The sequence below is a fragment of the Pseudophryne corroboree genome, chromosome 5 (assembly GCF_028390025.1).
Source record: "Pseudophryne corroboree isolate aPseCor3 chromosome 5, aPseCor3.hap2, whole genome shotgun sequence".
In the NCBI taxonomy this organism is placed as follows: domain Eukaryota; kingdom Metazoa; phylum Chordata; class Amphibia; order Anura; family Myobatrachidae; genus Pseudophryne; species Pseudophryne corroboree.
In genome coordinates this window covers 197,458,398-197,481,984 of record NC_086448.1, presented here as the reverse complement: position 1 = coordinate 197,481,984, position 23,587 = coordinate 197,458,398, and the positions used below count along the sequence as shown (strand labels likewise).

General features: G+C 41.3%; 1 protein-coding gene across 4 annotated transcripts in view; it reads left to right on the top strand.

Moving 5' to 3' along the window:
- Positions 1–23,049, top strand: part of SNX10 (sorting nexin 10) — a 181,080-nt gene extending 158,031 nt beyond the window's left edge. For all 4 annotated transcript variants that reach the window (XM_063921996.1, XM_063921997.1, XM_063921998.1 and 1 more), the window contains 5 exons: positions 5,386–5,469; positions 7,049–7,149; positions 9,191–9,289; positions 20,925–21,128; positions 21,575–23,049. In XM_063921996.1, the coding sequence (XP_063778066.1) occupies positions 5,386–5,469; positions 7,049–7,149; positions 9,191–9,289; positions 20,925–21,128; positions 21,575–21,689 (603 nt within the window). In that variant the 3' untranslated portion in view covers positions 21,690–23,049. The remainder of the gene's footprint in view (positions 1–5,385; positions 5,470–7,048; positions 7,150–9,190; positions 9,290–20,924; positions 21,129–21,574) is intronic.
- Positions 23,050–23,587: the final 538 nt, after the last annotated feature.

The window sequence follows — 23,587 nt, the reverse complement described above, 5'->3', positions numbered from 1 at the left end:
TGCCGACTGCCGACACAGAGGTAGCCACAGCCGTGAACTACCGCACTGTACACTGGTTGATAAAGAGATAGTAGTATACTCGTAACAACTAGTATGACACTATGACGACGGTATAAAGAATGGAAAAAAAACCACGGTTAGGTGGTATATATTATAATAATAATACAATTATGGATGGACGGACTGCCTGCCGACTGCCGACACAGAGGTAGCCACAGCCGTGAACTACCGCACTGTACACTGGTTGATAAAGAGATAGTAGTATACTCGTAACAACTAGTATGACACTATGACGACGGTATAAAGAAAGAAAAAAATACCACAGTTAGGTGGTATATATTATAATAATAATACAATTATGGATGGACGGACTGCCTGCCGACTGCCGACACAGAGGTAGCCACAGCCGTGAACTACCGCACTGTACACTGGTTGATAAAGAGATAGTAGTATACTCGTAACAACTAGTATGACACTATGACGACGGTATAAAGAATGAAAAAAAAACCACGGTTAGGTGGTATATATTATAATAATAATACAATTATGGATGGACGGACTGCCTGCCGACTGCCGACACAGAGGTAGCCACAGCCGTGAACTACCGCACTGTACACTGGTTGATAAAGAGATAGTAGTATACTCGTAACAACTAGTATGACACTATGACGACGGTATAAAGAATGAAAAAAAAACCACGGTTAGGTGGTATATATTATAATAATAATACAATTATGGATGGACGGACTGCCTGCCGACTGCCGACACAGAGGTAGCCACAGCCGTGAACTACCGCACTGTACACTGGTTGATAAAGAGATAGTAGTATACTCGTAACAACTAGTATGACACTATGACGGTATAAAGAATGAAAAAAAAACCACGGTTAGGTGGTATATATTATAATAATAATACAATTATGGATGGACGGACTGCCTGCCGACTGCCGACACAGAGGTAGCCACAGCCGTGAACTACCGCACTGTACTGTGTCTGCTGCTAATATAGACTGGTTGATAAAGAGATAGTATACAATACATACAACAATATACTACTATACTGGTGGTCAGGCACTGGTCACCACTAGTCACACTGGCAGTGGCACTCCTGCAGCAAAAGTGTGCACTGTTTAATTTTAAATTAATATAATATTATGTACTCCTGGGGGCTCCTGCTATAACAACCTGCAGTGCTCCCCAGTCTCCCCCACAATTATTATAAGCTTTGCCTTTTATACATTGATGTGCAGCACACTGGGCTGAGCTGAGTGCACACAGACTGAGTCACACTGTGTGACTGGCTGCTGCTGTGTATCGTTTTTTTTCAGGCAGAGAACGGATATAGCAGAGAACGGATATATTATATTAAAATAAATAAAAGTTAACTAACAACAACTGCACTGGTCACTGTGGTAAACTCTGTCTGACTCTGCACAATCTCTCTCTCTCTTCTAATCTAATTTCTAATGGAGAGGACGCCAGCCACGTCCTCTCCCTATCAATCTCAATGCACGTGTGAAAATGGCGGCGACGCGCGGCTCCTTATATAGAATCCGAGTCTCGCGAGAATCCGACAGCGTCATGATGACGTTCGGGCGCGCTCGGGTTAACCGAGCAAGGCGGGAGGATCCGAGTCTGCTCGGACCCGTGAAAAAAACATGAAGTTCGTGCGGGTTCGGTTTCAGAGAAACCGAACCCGCTCATCTCTAGTAAAAAGATCCATCTGGCTTCGCATTGCAGGAGCCTTTTTTGCCTATCACCTTGTCTTCCATCATCAGGAATATGCTCTATCACCATATGCCGAAAATTCGCCATATTATGTCTTGCCTCCCTAAAATGTCTCGCTATCGGTTGGTCAGAACCCTTACCACTTAGGGAGGCTCTAATGGCCGATCTATGTAGGGCCATCCGCTCTCTACAAGTGCGGATGGTTTTACCCACATAGCAAAGGCCACAGGGACACTTAATGAGAGAAACAATGTACGAGCTCGTACACGTGAGAGAGTGTCTAATCTCATATCTGCGACCCGTGTGGGGATGAAAGAAATGTTTACCCGCTATCATATGGCTACAGGTGGTGCAACCAGTGCATTTGTGACACCCATTCATGCGTCCAGTAACACCATCCTTAATGCGCATTTGTTTCGTGATGTCAGTATGTACAGCCCAATCACGGATATTCTTGCCCCTTTGATAACAGTGTCTAATTTTGGTATGCTTAAGATCTTTAATATCATCTTGCACTATGGGCCAAAGATTTGCACTACTCTCTCTAATTATATTATGTGCTACTGTGTACCTGTGTGCCCAATTAAGTGTTTTATTAGACCCATCCACCGAGCCTTTAAGAAATGTGCTGTCTCGTGATCTGACCGAGACCTTGTTTCTGGCCGATCCTATGATGGCATCCTTGTATCCTCGTGATCTAAATTTTTTAGACATATTATTTAGATTCCCTTCCACAAGACTTTCATCACTGGTAATTCTCTTAACCCTTAAGAATTGGGAAAATGGCAACGGTCAGCGGTTCACACACGGAGGGAGAATGAGGCTGCACCAGGAAACCGGCAGTGACGTGCACAGACGTGGTTTGGAGCCCGGGACATCGGGGAAAGGTAAGGGTACTTAAGAGAGATTATAATCACTGTTTGACTATGATGCTGCTTGAAAAAGGCTAATAAAAAAGCCGAAACGTTGCTACAGATAAGCAAGGCTTCTTGAATCATTTACCTGGATGAATGAGTCCGCAGAGTGCCGTATTTCTGGATGATATTGTACTGCTCACCAATGTGCACCTCGGCAAGATGATTATTGAAGTGTGAGTGCCGGTTATACGTTTGCTATATATATATATATATATATATATATATATATATATATATATATATATATATATATATATATATATATATATATAGATCTCTATCTCGTACACAATATCGTCTAGTGCAGTGGTCTCCAACCTTAATTGGGGTGTGAGCTACTTTTGGAAAATAAAACCTCTGAAAGAGGTACCCCCAATTTGCGCGTTCCTGCAAAAGTGGGTGTGGCCTCACAACCACAAGTATTGCACCCACGTAGTGCCAGATACACAAATGGTGCCCCCCTGCAGTGCCGGATACAGTGCCCCCCTGCAGTGCCAGATACAGTGCCCCCTGCCGCACACAATGCTCACCGCTGCTGGCTTCTTCTGAGGGATGGAAGGGGAGGAGAGGATAGTGTAGGGTGCGCCTCTCCCATCTGTGACATCCGAGGTACGGTAAAGGTGATTGGCTCGCTTACCGGCGCCATATTTCAAATGCCCGCCTCCGGAGACCATCAGGTGCTGCCGGTCCGCGAGCTCTAATTGGCTGACGGCCAGCACCATATTTAAATATGAAGGGAGTGCCGTGCCAGTGATTGTCCGATCCCGTGTGCTCTGCAAGCTACCAAAATTACTGCGGGGAGTTACCGGTAGCTCGCGGGTTGGCGATCACTGGTCTCGTGCGTGTATACACCAATAGACTAGACTTCTCTGCACATACAACTTTTACTAATTGTAACAACTCCCACATAGTAGATATCATGGTCCCCATGCTCCTCCTTGTTTAACTCTACACTTGATTCCATCATCCTACTTCATAACACTATTAAGGGACAAGTATTGACACTGCACAAAGTTTTATATTTATGCCCCTGTCACATTGGTTGAGAGAAAAAAGTAATAGGGGGGACCCTGACAGCTGCATTTTAATATATGTCTGGCCCAGTGGTCGAAGTGGAATTTTTGAAGTGGTGGTATGGAAAAGGGAAGGTTGCAATTATGCGCGTGCACCCCTGAAAAGGGGACGTGGCCAATCAAAAGGAGCGTGTCATTCAGTGTAGTTTACCACACCATATACCCCTTATACACATTACGCACCACAATAGTAGGACCCCTTATACTATCTAGTACTGGTGCCCCTTTCACATTATAGCACACTGAATGAGCCGAAATTCAGGGAGAGTGACAGAAGGGATATAGGGACAGGGGGAGTGACAGAGAGAGGGACAGCAAGGGCACACAGTAGGGACTAGGGAGAGAGAAAGGCAGCAGGGTAAGAGTACCTATTTAGCAGCAGCCGTGCTGAGGATGCTGTGCTCTGCGGTGGATGAGGAGGCCGTGTTCGGCATGGTGCGGAGGAGGCACGGCTGAGGAAGGTGGTGGCGGTGTAAGGAGGAGGAGGCTGTGGAGGCATAGGAGGCACTTCTGCTCCTATGACCGCGGCACTACTATTTCAAATCTGCCACGGACCGGCAGTCAATCAGGAGCTGCCGCTCCTGATTGGCTGCAAGTCCGCGGCAGATTTGAAATAGTAGCGCTGCGGTCATAGGAGCAGGAGCTTCATGCGGCGGGGGTCTTTTGACTCGGTGCTCAAAGAAGTGCCGGTATGCCATAGCGTTGTAGACCGGCCAACTTCGAGCACTGGTCAGGTCTCTAACAATGATGGGCTTGAAAGTTTGGTATTTAATCACTTACACTTTGTGTTATAGACCACAGATTCTCAAACTCTGTCCTCGGGACCCCAAAGAGTTCACGTTTTCCAGGTCTCCTCATTGCAAGTGAAATAATTAGCTCCACCTGTGAATCTTTTAAAATGTATTAGTGAGTAACAGATACGGACTAGGGCAGAAAAGCGGCCCTGGCATGCGCGTGAAAGGGGTCGCGCGGACACCCCATGTTTCTTAACCAGCACTTCGGGCATTGGTGGCGACAAACAAGGAGCCGGAAGCTGCACTGCGTGCGGCCTTCCTGCATCTGTGTGACCGGACTGGATAAGATTGCAAATTTTGGACAGACGTTTCCTGCTGCTCCAAATTGTTAAAAATAAAGACTGCAGTTGAAAATCAAATTCATCCTATTTCCTATAAAGCGTTGCCGCTATCCCTACAGTTCTTTCTCCTGTCTTTGTTAGTTCTTAGTATCTGTAGATACCTTATCAGAATTGATAACATGTGCATGTATTTGGTGTAGAGATCTTTCTGATTAAAACAAACACACGCAAACACCTCCCAACAGGCTACTTGAAGGTTAGATTACCAAATTGTAATTTTAGTTGTTTTTTTTTTACCCAACTTCCTTTTTTTTTTTTAAACTTTTTCAGGATCAAATTTTTTCCTTGTGCAATCTTGGAAAACACGAATGCCTTCTTTTTGTACAATCTTTGTCCACTTAGAGAAGGCAGAATTTCCAAGTTATGTCTTGTCTGGTGACATTGAGTGCTGAGGGTTTTTTTTTTTTTTTTTTCCACTGTTCTGCTTTCTGGTCCTATAAAAGCAGACTTCCTGCTTCAGCTGCAGTGTAGAGGCGCTCCTTCTGAGAGGCACACTTGGTGCAGCTGTCTAACTTTACATTATGCTGTTACAGGAAACGATCAGTGTTTGGGTGCGAGACCCTAAAATACAAAAAGATGATTGGCATTCGTACCTGGATTATGAAATCTGTATCCACGTGAGTAGATTTGTATTTGATATGTAGTTTTTAGTGACTTTTTGTTGTTTTTTAACAATGTAGGTGATATTTTGAATGTACTTTAACATTGAGAAGTGTTTCAATTCTCTTTTGTGATTGCACCTTGCTCAGCTGAAATCCTTATGGGTTATTTTCAAAACTTACTGTGTTGTACAGTATGTTGGGATTTTCATTTTCACTCAGTCTCTGAATGCTATAGACAACGCCAGTTAGGCACCTATTACTTGCAGCGTTGAGCACAGTAACAGGGTATTGGTATGGGCGAAGAGGAGCTGCCATAAATCTGTAAAAGATTACTTTCATATTGAAGTTAACCATACAAAGTAGTGATCAAGCAGGTGTGCTTCAAGAGGTTATGTATGAATTTTTAAATTATGCCTTTCAGGGACTGGCCCTTTAAGACAACTTTGTTATTTATTATTTATTACCAGTTATTTATATAGCGCGCACATATTCCGCAGCGCTTTACAGAGAATATTTGCTCATTCACATCAATCCCTGCCCCAGTGGAGCTTACAATCTATATTCCCCATCACATGTACACACATTCACGCTAGGGTTAATTTTGTTGGGAGCCAATTAACCTACAGGTATATTTTTGGATTGTGGGAGGAAACCGGAGTACCTGGAGGAAACCCACGCAAGTATGGGGAGAATATACAAACTCCACACAGTTAGGGCCATGGTGGGAATCAAGCCCATGACCTCAGTGCTGTGAGGCAGTAATGCTAACCATTACACTATCCGTACTTTGTTAAATGCTTTTAAAAAAGAAAAACTGTGCTTTCTAGTGTTTTTAAGGAGTAGTCTGTACGGCATATTCTACTATATGCTCTGCAGACTGTAATGAATGGAAAAATATGTCTACCTAGGGGTAAATTTACTAAGGTGAGAGGTTGTTTTTTTTAGTTTTTTTTTAGAACTGCAACCAATCATATTCTATCTATTATCTTCTAGAAGCAGCTAGATAAATGTTAAGTAGAATCTGGTTGCTATAAGCAACATCACCAGTTCTAAACAAAATTCCCACTTTAGTAAATTTACCCCCTAGTATCTTAAGCCGGGTAAACACTAGACGATATCGTGGATGATGTGCCCTATTCCGACACATTGTTCACAATATCGTCTAGTTTGTATGTACTATGTTGCTGACGATGCGCGCTCCCGAGCGTCCTCAGTGACATCGTCCGGCAGATGGACGACATCGCCAGCATGGCCCCTGCTAAAGCCCCCGCCCTGCTGTTGCTTGCAGCATTGACAAATGTGTATGCAGTTGGCGATGCCTGCCCCACTGCCGGGTCCCGTCGCTAATCATATCGCCGAGTACACACATCGTCCAGTGTTTACCCGGCATTAGGATTAGAATGAACATTTATGCAGTGCTAGTTGCATTAAATAAGCGACGTTTCAGTGCTAGCTCTGCTGCATTAAATAAGCCACGTTTCAGTGCTAGCTCTGCTGCATTAAATAAGCCACGTTTCAGTGCTAGCTCTGCTGCATTAAATAAGCCACGTTTGTTATCAGCATCTGAAATAAAAAATCTAAAATGTTTCTGCAGACCAACAGTATGTGCTTTACACTGAAAACTTCTTGTGTCCGAAGGCGGTTTCGGGAATTCGTATGGCTACGCCAGAAGCTTCAGAGCAATGCAGTATTAATGTAAGAATTTATTTTTTGGGTTTTAAACCTAATATTTTATGCACCTCAAGATGTTTTTTAATTAGTTGTCAGGTTTGTCTATTGTATTAATGAACTGGTGCCGTTTTATACAGTCATTTAGACATCTTATCCTACGTACTTGGGTTTTGCTGCTCATGAAGAATGTGTTTGTCAATGGTGTCGTTTGCAAGAGACTTGTAGTTACATATTAGACTTGCAGCCCTTTGTTTATGCTCTTATGAGGCCCATAGATCAGGGAAAAATCGGGGAAATTCCCCATACTGACAGTGCTGGGGTTGGTGGATCAGAGGGACTTCCCTACTTGCTGAATCCAACCAAAAAATGGTCCAAATTTCTGACTCTGGGATTGTTCACATGCTGTTTTTCCATGATCCGCTGGCAGATTGCCGATCATTGGATCAGATTGTCAGAACGGGTAATTGGAACAGATGTATAAGTCCGCATTATACAGATCAAAAGCACATATTTTAAAATGTTAACTTCTCTAAAGTAGCTGTGAGTGTATTTGTTTGTTTATTTTAACTTCTGTAGGTCGGATTCCAATGTTAGATTTCAATATACAGTACTGTGCAAAAGTTTTAGGCAGGTGTGGAAAAAATGCTTTCAAGAATAGAAGTGCTAATTAGTTTATTTTTATCAATTAAAAAAAAATGCAAAGTGAATGGACAGAAGAGAAATTAAAATCAATATTTGGTGTATGCACGCTTTTGCATTCAAAACGGCATAAATTTTTCTAGATATACTCTCATTCAGTTTATGAAGGTACCCGGCAGGGAAGTTGTTCCAAACATCTTGGAGAACTAACCGCAGATCTTCTGTGGATGTAGGCTACCTCATGTCCTTTTGTCTCCTCATGTAGTCCCAGACACTCGATGATGATGAGATCAGGACTCTGTGGGGTGGGGGCATCCAAGCGTGGCGAGCGCAGCAAGCCTCCGAGGGGACATGCTGCGCTCGCCGCTGGTATTCTGGCTGTTGGGTTTCTGGCGTCAGTCTCCTTATTGCCGGGATCCCAACAGCCAGGATATCATACTGAATCTCTGTGGGGGCCATCTCATCGCTTCCAGAGCTCCTTATTCTTTATGCTGAAGAAAGTTCTTAATTACATTGGCTGTATGTTTGGGGTTGTTGTCCTGCTGCATAATAAATTTGTGCCAATCAGACACCTCCCTGATGGTATGATATGTACCTGCCTGTATGTGTAACCGGTGGTCAGGAGACGCAACACCGACGGCGGGATCCCAGCTTGTTACATGCCTGGCGTGGGGCGAGTGGAACAAGATCCCTTGTGGACTTGCTGCGCTTACCACGCAGCGGGCTTGCTGCGCTCTCCACATGTTCTATTACCACTCTATAGGTGTCACGGACACCCACGAGTGGTAATAGTCCCTGTTGGTCGGCATGCCGACTGGTGGGCGTTTCAGATGCCGGGATCCCGGCGTCTGTATTGTGACCGGGTCACATAACCGCATCCCACCCTAAACATATAGCCAATGTCATTAAGAACTATCTTCAACGTAAAGAAGAGCAAGGAGTCCTAGAAGTGATGATTTGGCCCCTACAGGGCCCTGATCTCAGCATCGAGTCTGTCTGGGACTACATGAAGAGACAGATGGATTTGAGCAAGCCTACAGCCACAGAAGATATGTGGTTAGTTCTCCAAAACTACTTCCCCGATTAGTTCCTTCAAAAACTGTATGCGAGAATACCTAGAAGAACTGATGCTGTTTTGAAGGCAAAGGATGGTTCCCCCAAATGATTTCTCTTCTGTTCATTCACTTTGCATTTTGTTAATTGATAAAAATAAATTATTAACACTTCTATTTTTGAAAGCATTCTTACTTTGCGGCATTTTTCCCCCATATCTGCCTAAAACATTTGCATAGTATTGTTTGTGTGTGTGTCTATAAATAGATATAGTCTGTCTGTCTCTATTTATCTCTCTGTCTATGTGTATATAGTAATCCTGTAATCCATGCTGAATGCACAAACGATAATGTTATCTTTGCCTTTGTTTTAGTGATCTACCAGAATTGCCACCCAAATCACCGTTTTTTAACCTTAATAATGCACAGAGTGTGGAGCAGCGTGTCCGTGGCTTACAAGACTTCTTGAATAAGTAAGTGCTAGAATGCTGCGCGTGTCTTGATAATTCATGTGCTGTGTAACAGAGCCCCCTTGTGGCTGTCCTTATATTGTCAGAGCTTTCTCTTGATCTCTGCTCCATCCCCCACTACAAGGCCCCATCCCCCTTACTCACAGAGAAGTCTACATTGAAAGGGATCTATGCACATAGGAAGAGGCACAATGGAGGGGGGGAAAAATGACTGGTTTCGTTGTCTCAATTCCTATTTTTGTGGTAAAACTTAAACTAGGGATGTATGACTTATATTTATTTAATATGTAGATAATACCTCATAAATGTTCAAATTCAAACCATTTTGTTTTTTCGTAAAAAGAATGTGTTGTCCAGTTACTATGTTTAGGTGAACAAAGCTTATTGTGCTTTCAGTATGGATGGGTTTTTTTTTCCATAAAAATATTTGAATATTGTATTGAGCGGTGGCTAACGTGATTTGGTGCTGGGTAGGAGATGTATAGGGGACAGCAGCTGTAATCTCATCTTACACTGGTGTGGCAAATGTCCAGCATACACCTCCACACATGAGAATCTCTTTTCTTGCTAGAAGTCTCTCAGTTAGTGCTGCTGGTGGTCTTCAGTATGCCGGCTGTCGGGATCCCGGCGCCGGAATCCCGACAGCCAGTATACCGACACTTATTTTCCCTCGTGGGGGTCCATGACCCCCCTGGAGGGAGAATAAAATAGTGTGTAGCGCGCCACCGTGCCTGCAGCGTGGAGAACGCAGCGAGCCCGCAAGGGGCTCATTTGCGCTCGCCACACTGTCGGTATGCCGGCGGTCGGGCTCCCTGCGCCGGTATGCTGGTCGCCGGGAGCCCGACCGCCGGCCTACCATACTACACCCAGTGCTGCTGTGCATACTGCAAGCTGCTCATCGTGATCTGCAGTGAAGAACCCAAAGGAAAATGCAGAAACTTAGGTTAATACTGATTTTCAATATTACAACATAAATTAAAGATGTACAACTAGTAAAATGATTGTTCAGAGAGAGCGAGCATCTACAATACCCCAGGTGAACTTGCATAGGTCAATGGGGTTGATATATATGAGAATAGAGTAGTGAAGTGGACCAGCGGAGAAGCAACCTGCTTCTGCCTATCATTTTATAAGAATATATACTTGATAAATACTACCTCAAAGCTGATTGGTTGCTATGGGCAACTTCCCTACTGGTCCACTTCTCCCCTTTTTTACTGCTTTGATCCATCAACCCCATAGTTGCTTATACCCAGTCTGGGGCCATCAGTGATCTGATGGTGAATGTTTCTGTAGAAAGAACTTGTATGAAGGTCATTTTCAGGAGATGGCATGGGATTATTACATGGGCTTATCTCTACAGATAAGTCTTAAGGGGGGTACACTAGATTGCTTAGATTTTAAGAACGGATCTGCCGTGTGTATGCCCCCCAGCGATAGCCGCGCATCGCTATCGCCGGTGCTAGATTGAGCCTAGCAGATCGCTTACTTCACCGCTGTGTGAAGTGAGCGGCCCTCAGTCCGTCCGTGTGTGTCGTGTCGTGTCCCGTCCCCCCCCCCCCCCCCTCGCTTAGCACATCGCGCTGTGCTGAGCGGGGGGAGAGATGAGTGCTGAGTGGTCTGTGTTAAGATCGCTCAGCACGCATCTCTCCCGTCAGTACCCCCCCTTTAGGGGAGATGTATCAAATCTTCGAGTGATAAGGTGGAGAAGTTGCTCATCAGCTTCTGTTATTTTTCTAGCATGGTCTGTAAAATGACAAAAGCAGTATGGTTGATGATGCCATCGCTTATTTAAAAATGTGTATTTGTTTAAATGACACCCATCCACGGATGCTGCTTGAAACAATGTAAATATATCCAATGTTATTACATTAAGGGCTCAACTGAAATAGGCGCAGCTATGTCGTGTTTGTCGAATAAGTGCAGCTATAGCCCTCACTTACAGTACCGCTGGACTCATGGACTTGTGTTCTGGGGAGAGATTGTGCCGTGTTGGGGGTTCAAGTGACGTTGCTAGTGTGCTACGGCAACTCGCCCCCCCCCCCCCCCCCCTTCTCCTATATAAATTGACCCCATAGGCTCTCTGCCTTTACATCTTTATACGGAGTCTCCTGGAACCATGAAACAGTCTTCCCAGTGATACACTATGTAAGCAGTCATGCCCACACTACATATAGGGGGAAATGTATGAAACCTGAAGAGTGGAGAAGTTGCAAGTACATTCAATAAAATCATAGGTAGAAGCTGTTTTGTTACGGGCAACTTATCCATTCTTTACAAGCGTTGATAGATCTCCATAGTATGTCATGTTTATTACAAGATATACAGCAGCATACGAGTTATGGGCATCTCTTCAGTCCAAATAAAACTAAAGCAGTTTAACAATCCAGTTGAAGTTACTTGGCACCAATTTGGAGGAATAGAAAATCAAAATCGTTACAAGGTATTCAATCTACATTTTAGGGCTTATGATTCTTTTAGAGAACATTTTGTCAAACCAAAGCAGAGATGTGATTTGTACAGCACGAGTGAGTGTGCATTGTGTGAACTGGTGCATCTCAAGTATTTCCGTGAACTTGGACATTCCTTAGTTTTTTTTTATTGGTTTATTATATTTGCTCTTAAGATGACCACATGTATTTTAATATGATCATTTAGTACAATAGCCAAAATAGGTCAGTTGGAAAGTTTGCAATCAAAATCATTGGATTGAAGGTGAACAAAGAATGTGAATTGTAACCCTATAATTTAAAGTTAAAAGTCAAAGGATCCTATAAATAGCTCTAAATTGCACACGCTAATGAATGGGTCTTTCTTCTGTGTTGGAACAAGATTATGGCTGGTATTCAATTAGCCTCAATTTTTATCCTGAAAAAACAAGCTGATCTTTGACTTATGATGTATTAAAGCCCTCTTTTTTTTATGGGAGAAAAATGTCCCGTTATTGTGCGACAACACATGGGATCCGGGATAAGTTTCCAGAACCATGTGTTATCACGGCTCCAAGGGCTGCTCATCGTCGATAAGTGCCGGGTGTCGGGGCTAATTCAATAGCCCTTTGTGAATCAATTCGCTGCGGTAAATTTACCCCAACTAATTGAATACCGCACTTTTATTTTTATTTCTTTTCCCCAGGACGCTATAATTACAAAATGTAAAGTGAATGAATTGTGATGTGTGTTACTCGATTGTTTTATTGATTGTACAAACACACCGATTGCTAATAAAGAATCCATTTGTGTGTGCAGTGTTACATTTTTACACACAATTGTGTTAATAATTTTGTAACGAGTACCTCTAGGGACACACCTGTACTTCTACTGCTAATACTATATTGAAATTCCAGAAAAAATCACCCAATTCTTTGTCTGTGTACATGCTTACAGTCTAATATGATGAAGGTAAGAAATGTTGGAGCAGGAGAAAATACATACAATCCTTGCAACTTGCTAAATGGTACATTTCATTAACCAGCAACCATACACTAAAGTACACATAATATCATGTTGGCCAAACGTACATTTCTTTTTTTAAATGTATATGGACAATATTTAATAATCCAGTCTTTATAGGCCTCAAGTTGTAGGGATGTCAAACTTGCAGCCCTCCAGCTGTTGGGGAACTACACGTACCAGCATGCCCTGCCACAGTTTTAGCACTCCCTAATAGATTGGTGGCTGCAAATTTGACACCCCTGTTGTAGAGTAAAACAGAACAACATAAAAGAACACTTACCTATGTAGGCACTAAATGACCACTTGTCTCTGCTGTATTATTGCCCACGTGACAATATGATGTAAATGTGTGGACAGCTCTTGTCATTTGTATAGTGTTGACTGATATTGAATTTAGAGGAGTTTAATTAATCTGCGATGACACTAGTTAGTTGTGTATACTGATAGAAAAAATCTCTCCATGTTAAGGCCATTATTGTTTGTTAAAATAAATCCCATTCCTTCGTTAGAATATAATGTATTACTTTCCAAATGTCTCGTCTTCTCATGCCCTAAACAGTAGTAATGCTTCCCCTACTTTTACCTCCATATTATGCTCTGTGTAGGAGTGACTTCATTTTAGATTATTAGAAAAAGCCTAGGAGAACATTCAAAGAGATGCATGAAGTGAGTTCCCACATTGTCATTAAATACAGGCTGTGTGAAAAATGACCATGAGGAGCTGATTGTTTATCGCCCGCCTCTTTGCATACCTCTCAACATGTGGAGTCGGGAAAGAGGGACTCCTTTTTGCGGCGAAGTCTCACGTAACCGAAAAGGGGACATGGCTACGTGTGGAGTGCTGCAAACTCGAGCCACACCCTTGTTTTCGGTCACTGAGGGGGCATGCCCAGTGCTTTATGAGCTGCTGGCCATGCCCCCAGCACCTGTCTCCCGTGAATAGATGCTGTCCGCATGCACACAGCGTCTATTCAACGCTGCTCTGCTAAGCAGGGCAGCGAGTGACAGGAGTCTCCCAGGTGCCCCTCCACTGCTGGCACACTGCGGACAGCGGGACAGTACCGCGAAAATCAGGACAGTTGGGAGGAATGTCTTTATTTCTCTCCAAGCTTTGATAAATCTCCCCCTTTGTTCCAAAACATTTCTAGCTACTGTATTTTCTTACCTCAGGTGTTGACTGAATTGTCATGGTTAAAAAGGTTTTGAGACACTATTTAATTAACTGTAATGGAACAAAAACCTTGGCACATGCCTTATACAGTTATAGATTATCCGATAAATTGGAAAGGTTATTGTAGTACAGAGATGCCATGTTTATATTTGTACCCTGCAGTGGTGATGGCTGCTTAAGTGAAACATGTAGTTGGACCAGAGGGGTATAATTAGGTTTACTATACTATTCTTTTAAACTGGGACAATCGTGGATTACACAGATTCCGTGGTTGGCTGACTTTAAGTCTGCATTTCACCTGGTTTTAATCAGCCACATAACCTGTGTAATCCATGAGTGTTCCAGTTTAAAGGGAAAGTATGGTAAGCCTAGGTATAGTAATGTGTGTGTGTGTGTTTTTTTTTTTTTTTTTGTGTTTTTTTTTACATAGAGCCTGTAGAATTTGGGGCTTTATTGTAGTTAGGAACAAAGCAAAAAGACCAAATAACTGTGCACCCTGGTAAATCCATGTTGCACCACAGGTAAGACAGATGTAAAATGTGCAGAGAGATTTAGATTTGGTGGGAGGGGGGGGGGGCGTGTTATCAAACTCAAACCTAAATTACAGTGTAACAAAAAAGCTGTCCAGCATGTCTGTGCTACTTGCTTTTTAATTTATTTTTTTGTTTTTTTGGCACAACATGGTTTTGTTGATTTGCATTTTTTTTTATTTTTTGTTTGTTTGTTCCAAACCCTGTGTGGGAGAAAATCCAGCCCACATAGATAATACATTTTTATTTATTTTTGGTTGTGAGTACAAGTGCTGCAGCAGCATTTTTTAAATTTATTATAATTTTTCTTCATGATAGACAGACATGGGAATGCAATATTTAGGACCGCTGAAACCTACGGTCACTACTGTATATGCTGATGCTGTACAGCATGTTTGTGCTGTGTATTCACATCTGCCATATATGCTCAGTAGAGGGCACCAAACACTGACACTTCCCATTGCTACACATTTATTGTCTGCCTGACAAATTAACCCCTTTCATAGCCTTATGTGCTGCTTCCATTTAGAACTTCTGCTTTCAATATGTGTATTAGAATGCACCAATAAGCCGCATACCTATGTGAGCATCATGTATTCACTTAGTGATCAGTGATCCTGTACGATCTTAGCCGTCATTTGTGCGATCCATTGGGATAGCACTGAAATGGAGCAGACCTCACAATAGAAAAATACACTTGTGCGAATAATACCTTTTTATAGTGATATTTTTATATCGGTTACTCTATCTGTTATGGTGCCCTATAAGTAAATGCTTCCTATAAATTGCACAGCTGAGGTATTGTGTTTGTGCATACTCGTACACCTATTTGTTGTTTTCCAGGGCAATTGTGCCAGATGTGTGGTGTTAGCATGTACATGTATACTGTATTAGCACCTCTGTAGCCTTCACTTAGCGGTTGACACATGTTTGAATGAGCAGCAAGCTGAAGTGTGCATGGGTCTTATGTAGGAAACTTATTTTTATTGTCCAGTTATACTACAAAAATAGCATCCAAAGATTCTTGAAATTCCCCACAATATTGCATAAAATTCATAAACAAAATCCATTAACTCTAATTTTCCTATTGGTAAGATTGCACTATCTTTAACATTTTGTTTAAAAAAAAAAAAAATCACAAATATAAGCCGTAGACGACGTGTTATTTATATTGATTGTGAGCACAAGTGCATCTTCCAATGTGTAGGTCAGTAGAGTAAGGTCACATTTGCAATTCAAAAACCCCCCTTCCCCTACACAGTGGAAGCTGCCAGTATGTAGACAGAATCAATATTCATGAGAATGTAGGCTATCCACTCACTGGGACCCAATCACATCAAGAGATGGGCCACAAATGGATGCTGCAGGACATAGTGGTTTGATACTTCATTGTAATGACTATTGGTCCAGCCCATAAAACTGCTGCCTTCACGGAGTATACAAGACTAGTACACTTTAACAGAGCATTTTACGCAATGGGCATGGTGTATAACACACTAGGAGGTATAGAAAAAAAAATTATCTGAAATTTCCTCCTAGAGTTTCAGTTCAAAACAGACCGATGGGTCCTTTTAAAAAAAATGAAATTCTATAAATGTAAATGTCTCATACAAGAAGTCAGAATTTGCAAGAACTGTGAATATATCTTCCCGGCAGCTGTCGCTGGCTTCCACTCCTGAAAGAGGAGTCATTTCAAACCACTGCTGTCTGGCATGATAATTAGTCTAATATTTAAATGTCTTGGGTCTTTTCCTGAAGCTGTTCACTGGTAATTTATTTGCAGTACTTTATTTTACAAATCCCCTTTAGTATGTACAGATGTGGAAGTTCAGGGAACCTCTTGTCTGTCACTTTCCAGTGTTGACTAAAAAGTTTTTATATGTGCTGGGTTTCTGTTAGTCGCAGTCTCATTGAATTTTTCTTTTGTGTGTATATAGACCTATGATCATTATAAACCAACATTGTCTGCTGGATGTAATGGAGTCAGAGGTCGCCGGAGGTGCGGGATGCCAGCTGATCGTGGACAATTTTTTTTTTAAAGGGGCTAACACAAGCCAAAACACGCCGTAAATGTTTTTTCTCAGGGTCCACAATAATAGAGCCTTGTTCTCAGTCACTGTCCTGGCCCATGGTGGTCCTGTACAATGAAGTGGTCCTTTAGAAGTGAGTTACATCACCACACTGTAAGACAATCATGCTTTGCTATACACGCATGATTATCTCAGCTTTAACCTCTGAGGACACAACTGAAATATCTAATACTTTTTTAAATTATTATAATAAACTTCCATCCTAGTTCCATCAGTATGGACAGAGACCTATGGAAATAGACACTTGCAGGTATATGATGTTATACCGCTTTTGCCCAACTTTGTATAGTATATTAAGTCATATATTTGGTTCATTGTAATTTGATCCATTGTATTTTGGATGAGGGGGGAGGGGGAGAGATTTATGTCTGCACCGTGGTAATGTAAGATCTAGTTCTTGTGTTTCTCTTTTCGTCTTCCTCTATGAATGAGGGTGCCAGTACTCGCCTCAAGTTGCACATTGATACAAACTTTTTATATTATCTTCCATACTGTACACTAGTCTTCAAATGTGTTATTTTATTTCTGAAATGATTCCACGGATTTCTTCTTGTTTCTCGAGCCAGTTAGAATAAATTTAATTTTTCATGATACCATATCGGTCTACTATTTTTCACGATTGTTTGTGCACAAAGTTTACCCAAGCTAATGTACTTACAAAGACAGCTTGCCTGACTCTGACTTGAGCCTTCCTGTGGGTCAGAGGAATATGGCTGAATCAAATCAGGGACTTCACAGAAGTATGTCATAGGTAATCAGGCTGAATGTCCTACATTTGTCCTGGAGGGACATATCTGCATTTTTATGTTAATTGGCTTATTAGAACACTGTTTGCTTTTTGTAATTAGTGGCTTTAATTTAAAGAACTTACATTTCCGTTAGTTATCTGTGTACACCTTCAAACACCTGATTTGTCATGGTAACCTTGCTGCAGGCAACACAGATGTTAACCTTGCACTAGACTGAGAAAAAATAAAATTGGACTTTGCTCTACAATGTGGAGGCACAATACCAATTGACTATAGTGAGAGGTATTTAGAGGTAAATAAGTGGATGAGTGTGTATGTATATATAAATGTGTGTGTGTGTGTGTGTGTGTGTGTGTGTGTATATATATATATATATATATATATATATATATGTGTGTCATTTTAGTTTACATTTTCCTTGGCCAATGTACTAATACAGTATCTCTGGGTAATGAGTATCTGTTCCTACTTACCCCTTAGAGTTGCTGCTGTATGTCTGAATGCATTATGTGTGCCTTGAGCATTGCTGTGGAAATCCTTTGGTGGCTGGTAAATGATCTCTCTTTCATTCTTCTTTTGCGTTCCTGCTGCCAACTCTCCAGACTCCAAATTCTTCCTGTCCTGCTCTGATTCATTGGCACACTTGGCTGTTAGAATGATTTAGACCAGGCTTTGCCCATACTTGTTTTTAAAGAGACTGTTTGTTATTATGTGGCACACAAGGTATTTATTTGAAGGATATATAGATTACATAGTGGTTAAGATGACAGAAGTATTATTCACCAGAAACCACTACAGCTACAATAATTTGCTCTAGTATAAATTTACATGATAAATATGAGCCTCGGTGCCTGTAGAGAACCATTACAGTGCAGGCATCATTTACAGACATTTGTAACTGTAGTGTAGTGACCAGATGCATGGTGAGACCACAGTGCGGAAAGTAGTGCTGGAGAATGAGAGCAGATATAAAGGCACTGGATAAATATGTTCAGCTATTGAGAGGTCAGGGGCAAGAAAGGGGAGCTCAGTCTTGGTCAAGGGGAATGAGAACACCTTCTGTTTCCATCAGGTGTCTTCTCTAGAGGATGTAAAATATATATCCAGCAATTTCAATATTTTGTTGTCTTCTCTAATTGCTGTGCATACGACCATCCCCAATGGCCATGTCATCTACCCATTGTCAGATTCCAAATCTCCCAACTGGCCTCCAAGTGGTCTCCTAAAGCGAGTTTTAAGGGAAGTGTGTGGATGACTGTACACTTAGCCAGATACCGGGCATCTTTCAACTGCATTTTCCACCATATAGAATAACTTTTTGGGCTTGTCTTTACAGCAGTGTCTGGCTCTTTCCCTGCTACTGTAGTACAGGCCTGGACAACCCTTTAACTCTTTAGGTGTTGTAAAATGAAGATACCCACCATACGGACACAGACTGGTGAAATTTGTAGTTTCGTAATACTTGGAGAGCCATAGGTGCTTTTTATGCCTGCTGTGTAGTATGAGACCTGCTTAAGGGTCAAAAGTCAGTCAGTAATTTCAGATCCTGTTAGATGTTGGCTTGATAGTTTGGAGAAATATCGATGATGTCAGTCAGGGACAATTGGTGCTTATTAATGGGTTTCTAGCTTGCAAAAGTATCAGTATGTCAGTTGGGTAAAGCAGTAGAGTTGGTCTATATTGCAGATGTTTGCTTCATCTTCCATCAACGCACGGAAACTACACATTCGCTATTCCTATGCCTGTGACTTGTTGTGATGCGTCACAATATAAAGCGCATTAATAGTAATTATGACCTCAATTTTCATTTTTGTTGTAGCAACTAAATTTATTGTGCTTGAGTTAAATGCGTAAGTGATTACCCAATAGGTGTTCGAACAGGTATCTGACGTCTCATCCAGAAATACAGATCGTTCTCAGAACTAGAAAATTAAAAGTGATGATTGCTGATCTTTGAAGACTTGGGGGCAAATATATCAATGGTTTTAACACCTTTTATGTGCACTTCGTCACCCAAAAAAGGTTATTACTGCTTCCTCAAAATGCATTAATAGACTGTAGAGAAGTTTGATTTCTCCAATGTTGCCTTCAGCTTCTCTCAATTACAAAGCCCTCTATGTCAGTGAAGCATTATGGGCATTTACTAAGCAACAAAAAAGCTGAGCTTTCTTCGTTGCTTGTCTAGTTACATAGTGCCATTTGAGGATGACGCTATGTTTGCTTACCTGTTCAGCCGCCACGGGGTTCCTAGCGCATACACTGTCCGCTCACAATGAGACGTCAGTTTGTCAAGGTCCTGAGCAATGCGCTGGCCGGGAGCTGTTCAGTGTCTCCTCAGCACTAGGCTAATGTGATATGGGGGGGTGTTCCATTACCTGTGGTCAATTACCATGGGTAATTTTATTGCTGGGGGCTATCCAATTAGCCCTGAGTTGACACTTAACCCCTGATGTTGGCGCTTACCGGTGATTATGCTTCGCATGCCAGGGGATTATGAGCGGCACGCGAAGCCTAATCCCTAATAAGTGCCCGTTTTTACTTGCAATAAGTGCCGTGAAAATACATAGGTCTGTGGCTTTTCCCGTGACCTATGTATTTTCACATGAAAAAAACTGGTGTTATTCACACAAGGTAATTGGATAGGGGTGAAAAAAAAAATATGAAAACACCCATTTTTCGCAGCCGCGGCACTATCACTGGTAATTAGATAACCCCATAGACTGGACCAAGATCACCAGAGATACCGTAGCACCTCTCCAGTGACTTTTTTTTCGGGTGGTGGGGGGCTTAGTAATTAAGGTGTGTAATAAATATATTCTGTGATAAATATGTCCATGATTTGCACAGTAGACTTAACTTGTGAATGAGTATTCACACATAAATTGCATTGTTGTGTAAATGATTTGCTTGCGTTCCTTTTGTGAAGTTCAGCTTTTTATACCACAGTGGCTTCTGAATTTGATGATTTGCAATGCTGTTATACCAATGGCAATATACAGCTGTGATGGACAGAAATAGTTCATGCACACTGGAAGACAAACCATTCTATTTAAGGCCCCTTTAAGCCTGAATTGCAGCATTTTATTAAGTTTTAGTTTAATAGATGCTTTATTGTAGATAAATTCCTTTTATGCAAATAGTATTTAACTTTTTCTAATCTGTTTGTTGTGATACTAGATAGAAAGTAAACCATGCAACTGGGTAGCCAAAAACATTAAAAAGGTTTTATTTGTGGGGTCATTAAAAAAACAAAACAAAAAAAAACAACATCTCGCTCATGTTGGTGTACCTTCAATGGCTGTTCATACGCCAAATTATTTTGACACACATGGTAGTCATACATTAACCTATCATGGTACAATAAATAAATCTGGTTAATAATGTTTCTCCACACTGTCTGCTTAGGATTTAGCAGTTCACTCACCTTTTTTATGCAGATATTGCAAGAATCCAAACATTTCTATTTTAGTCCCAGTAGGAGCAATTGCCATGCTAAAGGCTGTATGGGGACTTGCTGCGTTAATAGGTAGTGTGTGTGTCTGTGTTAATTTCCTGTATGTTTTATTTCTCATTATTGTAACACCATGCAGAACAGCAGAGTAACCTTTATTAAAAGTAATGACTTCCTCTGTGTATTTTCCAGGGTCATGCAGTGCCCGGTGCTGCTCTCAGACAGTAAGCTTCACCTATTCTTACAAACTCAACTCACTCCGGAAGAAATCGAAGCCTGTGCGTCTGGACAGACAAAATACTCTGTTTCTGAAGCCATTCATAAATATGCCACATCAAACCGAAGGTTTCCTGTGGAGAAGGAAGAACAAACAAGTTGTCACTCGGTTCCTGAGAGGTACTTTCATGTGCAGCAGCCCCTCTTATATTCCGTTGTTGGTGTAATACTCTGATAATGAAAAAATTAATTGACTGAGATTTTATTGAGCTGTGACAGCTTCTCATAAGAGTCCTCGCACACCTCCACACTGAATTAATGGATGCAGTAGAAATTCAATTATCTGCATTCTGATTATGTGAATTTCATTTAGTCAGACTTGAATTATTCGCGTTTAAATTATCTGGTTTAGAAAAAAATTTTTTTAGACACTCTCCAAATTGCTAATTAAAAGTCCCAAATTTCCTGTCTCTCTTTCTGACTTGAGATAATTAAAGTTCTCCTCTGCTACTCAGCCTTTGAGTTTGTTGCGAGAACAAATCTCCTTCTCCTATCCTCCTTTATTGCAACATTCCCCCAATCTTCTGTACTTCAACCCCCTAATGTTTTTTTTTTTCTCCCAACAGCTCACCCTCTTCACTAGGACACAAAAAGGATGGCCGCATTCTGCACGGCTGCAAACCTGGGCAAGAGCAAGGAGACACGTGGAGAACAATGTTAGCTCCGTCCCCTCCCAAGTAGAACATAGATCCTCAACTGCAGACACCCAAGTGCAATTCTAAAGGGGGGTATACACGGGAGAGATGTGTGCTGAGCGATGCTGGGGGAGGACGGGGGCCGCTCACTTCACCCAGCGGGTGAAGTGAGCGACCCGCTTGATTGGCCTGCATGCAGGCTCAATCTAGCAGCGGCGATAGCGATGCGTGGGGCTGCGCATCGCTATCGCTGTGAGGGCTACACACGAGTGATCTGTGCTTAAAATCTAAGCAATCTAGTCAGATTGCTTAGATTTTAAGCATGGATCTCTCCGTGAGTACCCCCCTTAAATCTTCTACAGTTGCCCTACAGATTTTGTCCACTGAAAACCTTTCAAATGGGGGGGCAGGTTAAGTTCATACTTACAACATGCTGAAAGGTAATCAAAGCTTCAAAGTTTCAAAAATGTCTCTGAGACATCGGCCAACATGAGCAAGCAACTGTATTGCATGAGGAAATACTAACATTCCAAATGTATTCTTATTTGTGTTTATTTGACACTATTTACCATTGCACAAGTCATAGAGCTGGAATATTGTATATCCATACATTCTACAGGCACTGTTTACTGTTTTTATTCCATTAATATAAGAACGTTTTAAATCATTATGGATCTGTTTTGGGTGTAAAGTTGTTGCATATGAACTTCCTTATATTTTCAGTAATAAGATCTAGGCACCGGAGGCTGGAGGGAATCTAGTACCATGAAATGTAAAGTGGTATATATATTTACCCAATTCACATATACATTTTTATTCTCCTCCACCCCCAAAGCCAGAGCTGCAGGTGCAATGCTATAAAAAAAGTCTGTATCTTTTTCTTCTGTTACATATTCAGATACCAGGACTGCTGTATATTTTGCACTTGTGTAGTGTTATGTTACTTTATTTATTGTGCTATTTATAACTGAACCAATCTTGACTGTGAATTATTTTAAGAGCATAATTTGACTATAGAACCGGATAACCTGGTTGTTCTAAAAAGGTTTAACAGAAGTTTTTGTGCATTCGCTTCATGCACGGGATACATATTCTACCAACTATAAAAGGTGCAGAATTAGTTTTGGCCTAACTTGTGTCCGTTTAATTTTGTTTCTTTTATTAATATCGGGTAGACTTAATGCACTTTATGTCTGGCTGCCTAGAATGTGAAACCCAAAGGAATACACAATGTAGTACTCGATTTGTATTTTCACAGGGATAGCTGCCAGTTGGTGGTGATGCCTTTTTTTTTTTTTTTTTTTTTTTGTATATTATTTAGTAAGTGTATTTGTAATTTGGAGTAGAAATTTGATTCTGTGTTTAAATAAAGGTTTATACAAATAAAAAGTTCTTATATCCAGAAATTACCAAGAAGTCTCAACAATTTATAAACCTGTGACCTAAGAAACCCCTTATTTTGAACACTTGGAAAAAATGTCTTGTTTTTTATCTTTTTCTTTTTTATTTCAATTTATTTGTTGAGTAATCTATAAGGTGTGCATGTTTTGAAACAAAAACTAATTTTAATAATCCGTATATAATTTATCGCTATATAGTATCAAAATATGCAGGGAGACTAGTTTTAATTACTGAAACCTTGTTCTCAGTTCAGTTAACATGCTTTTATATAAAAAAAAATTGTTTCAGTTCTTATCAAAACTTTTACTATAATATAAGCATGTCCTCATAAGTCTTTTTTGTAGGGAGTGACCTCCCAAACACAAAGCAGGCTTGCCAGCCCCTGTACACTTTTTCACTGGCCACTTTATATAATCTGACTTGTTAAAAATAATGAAATAAAACCTGTCATCAGGTGTGAAAGCCCTCGCAGAATCTACAGGAGAAAATCCAGGAATGTCCTGTACATCCTAGCATCATGAGAATGCCACATTTTACTGTATT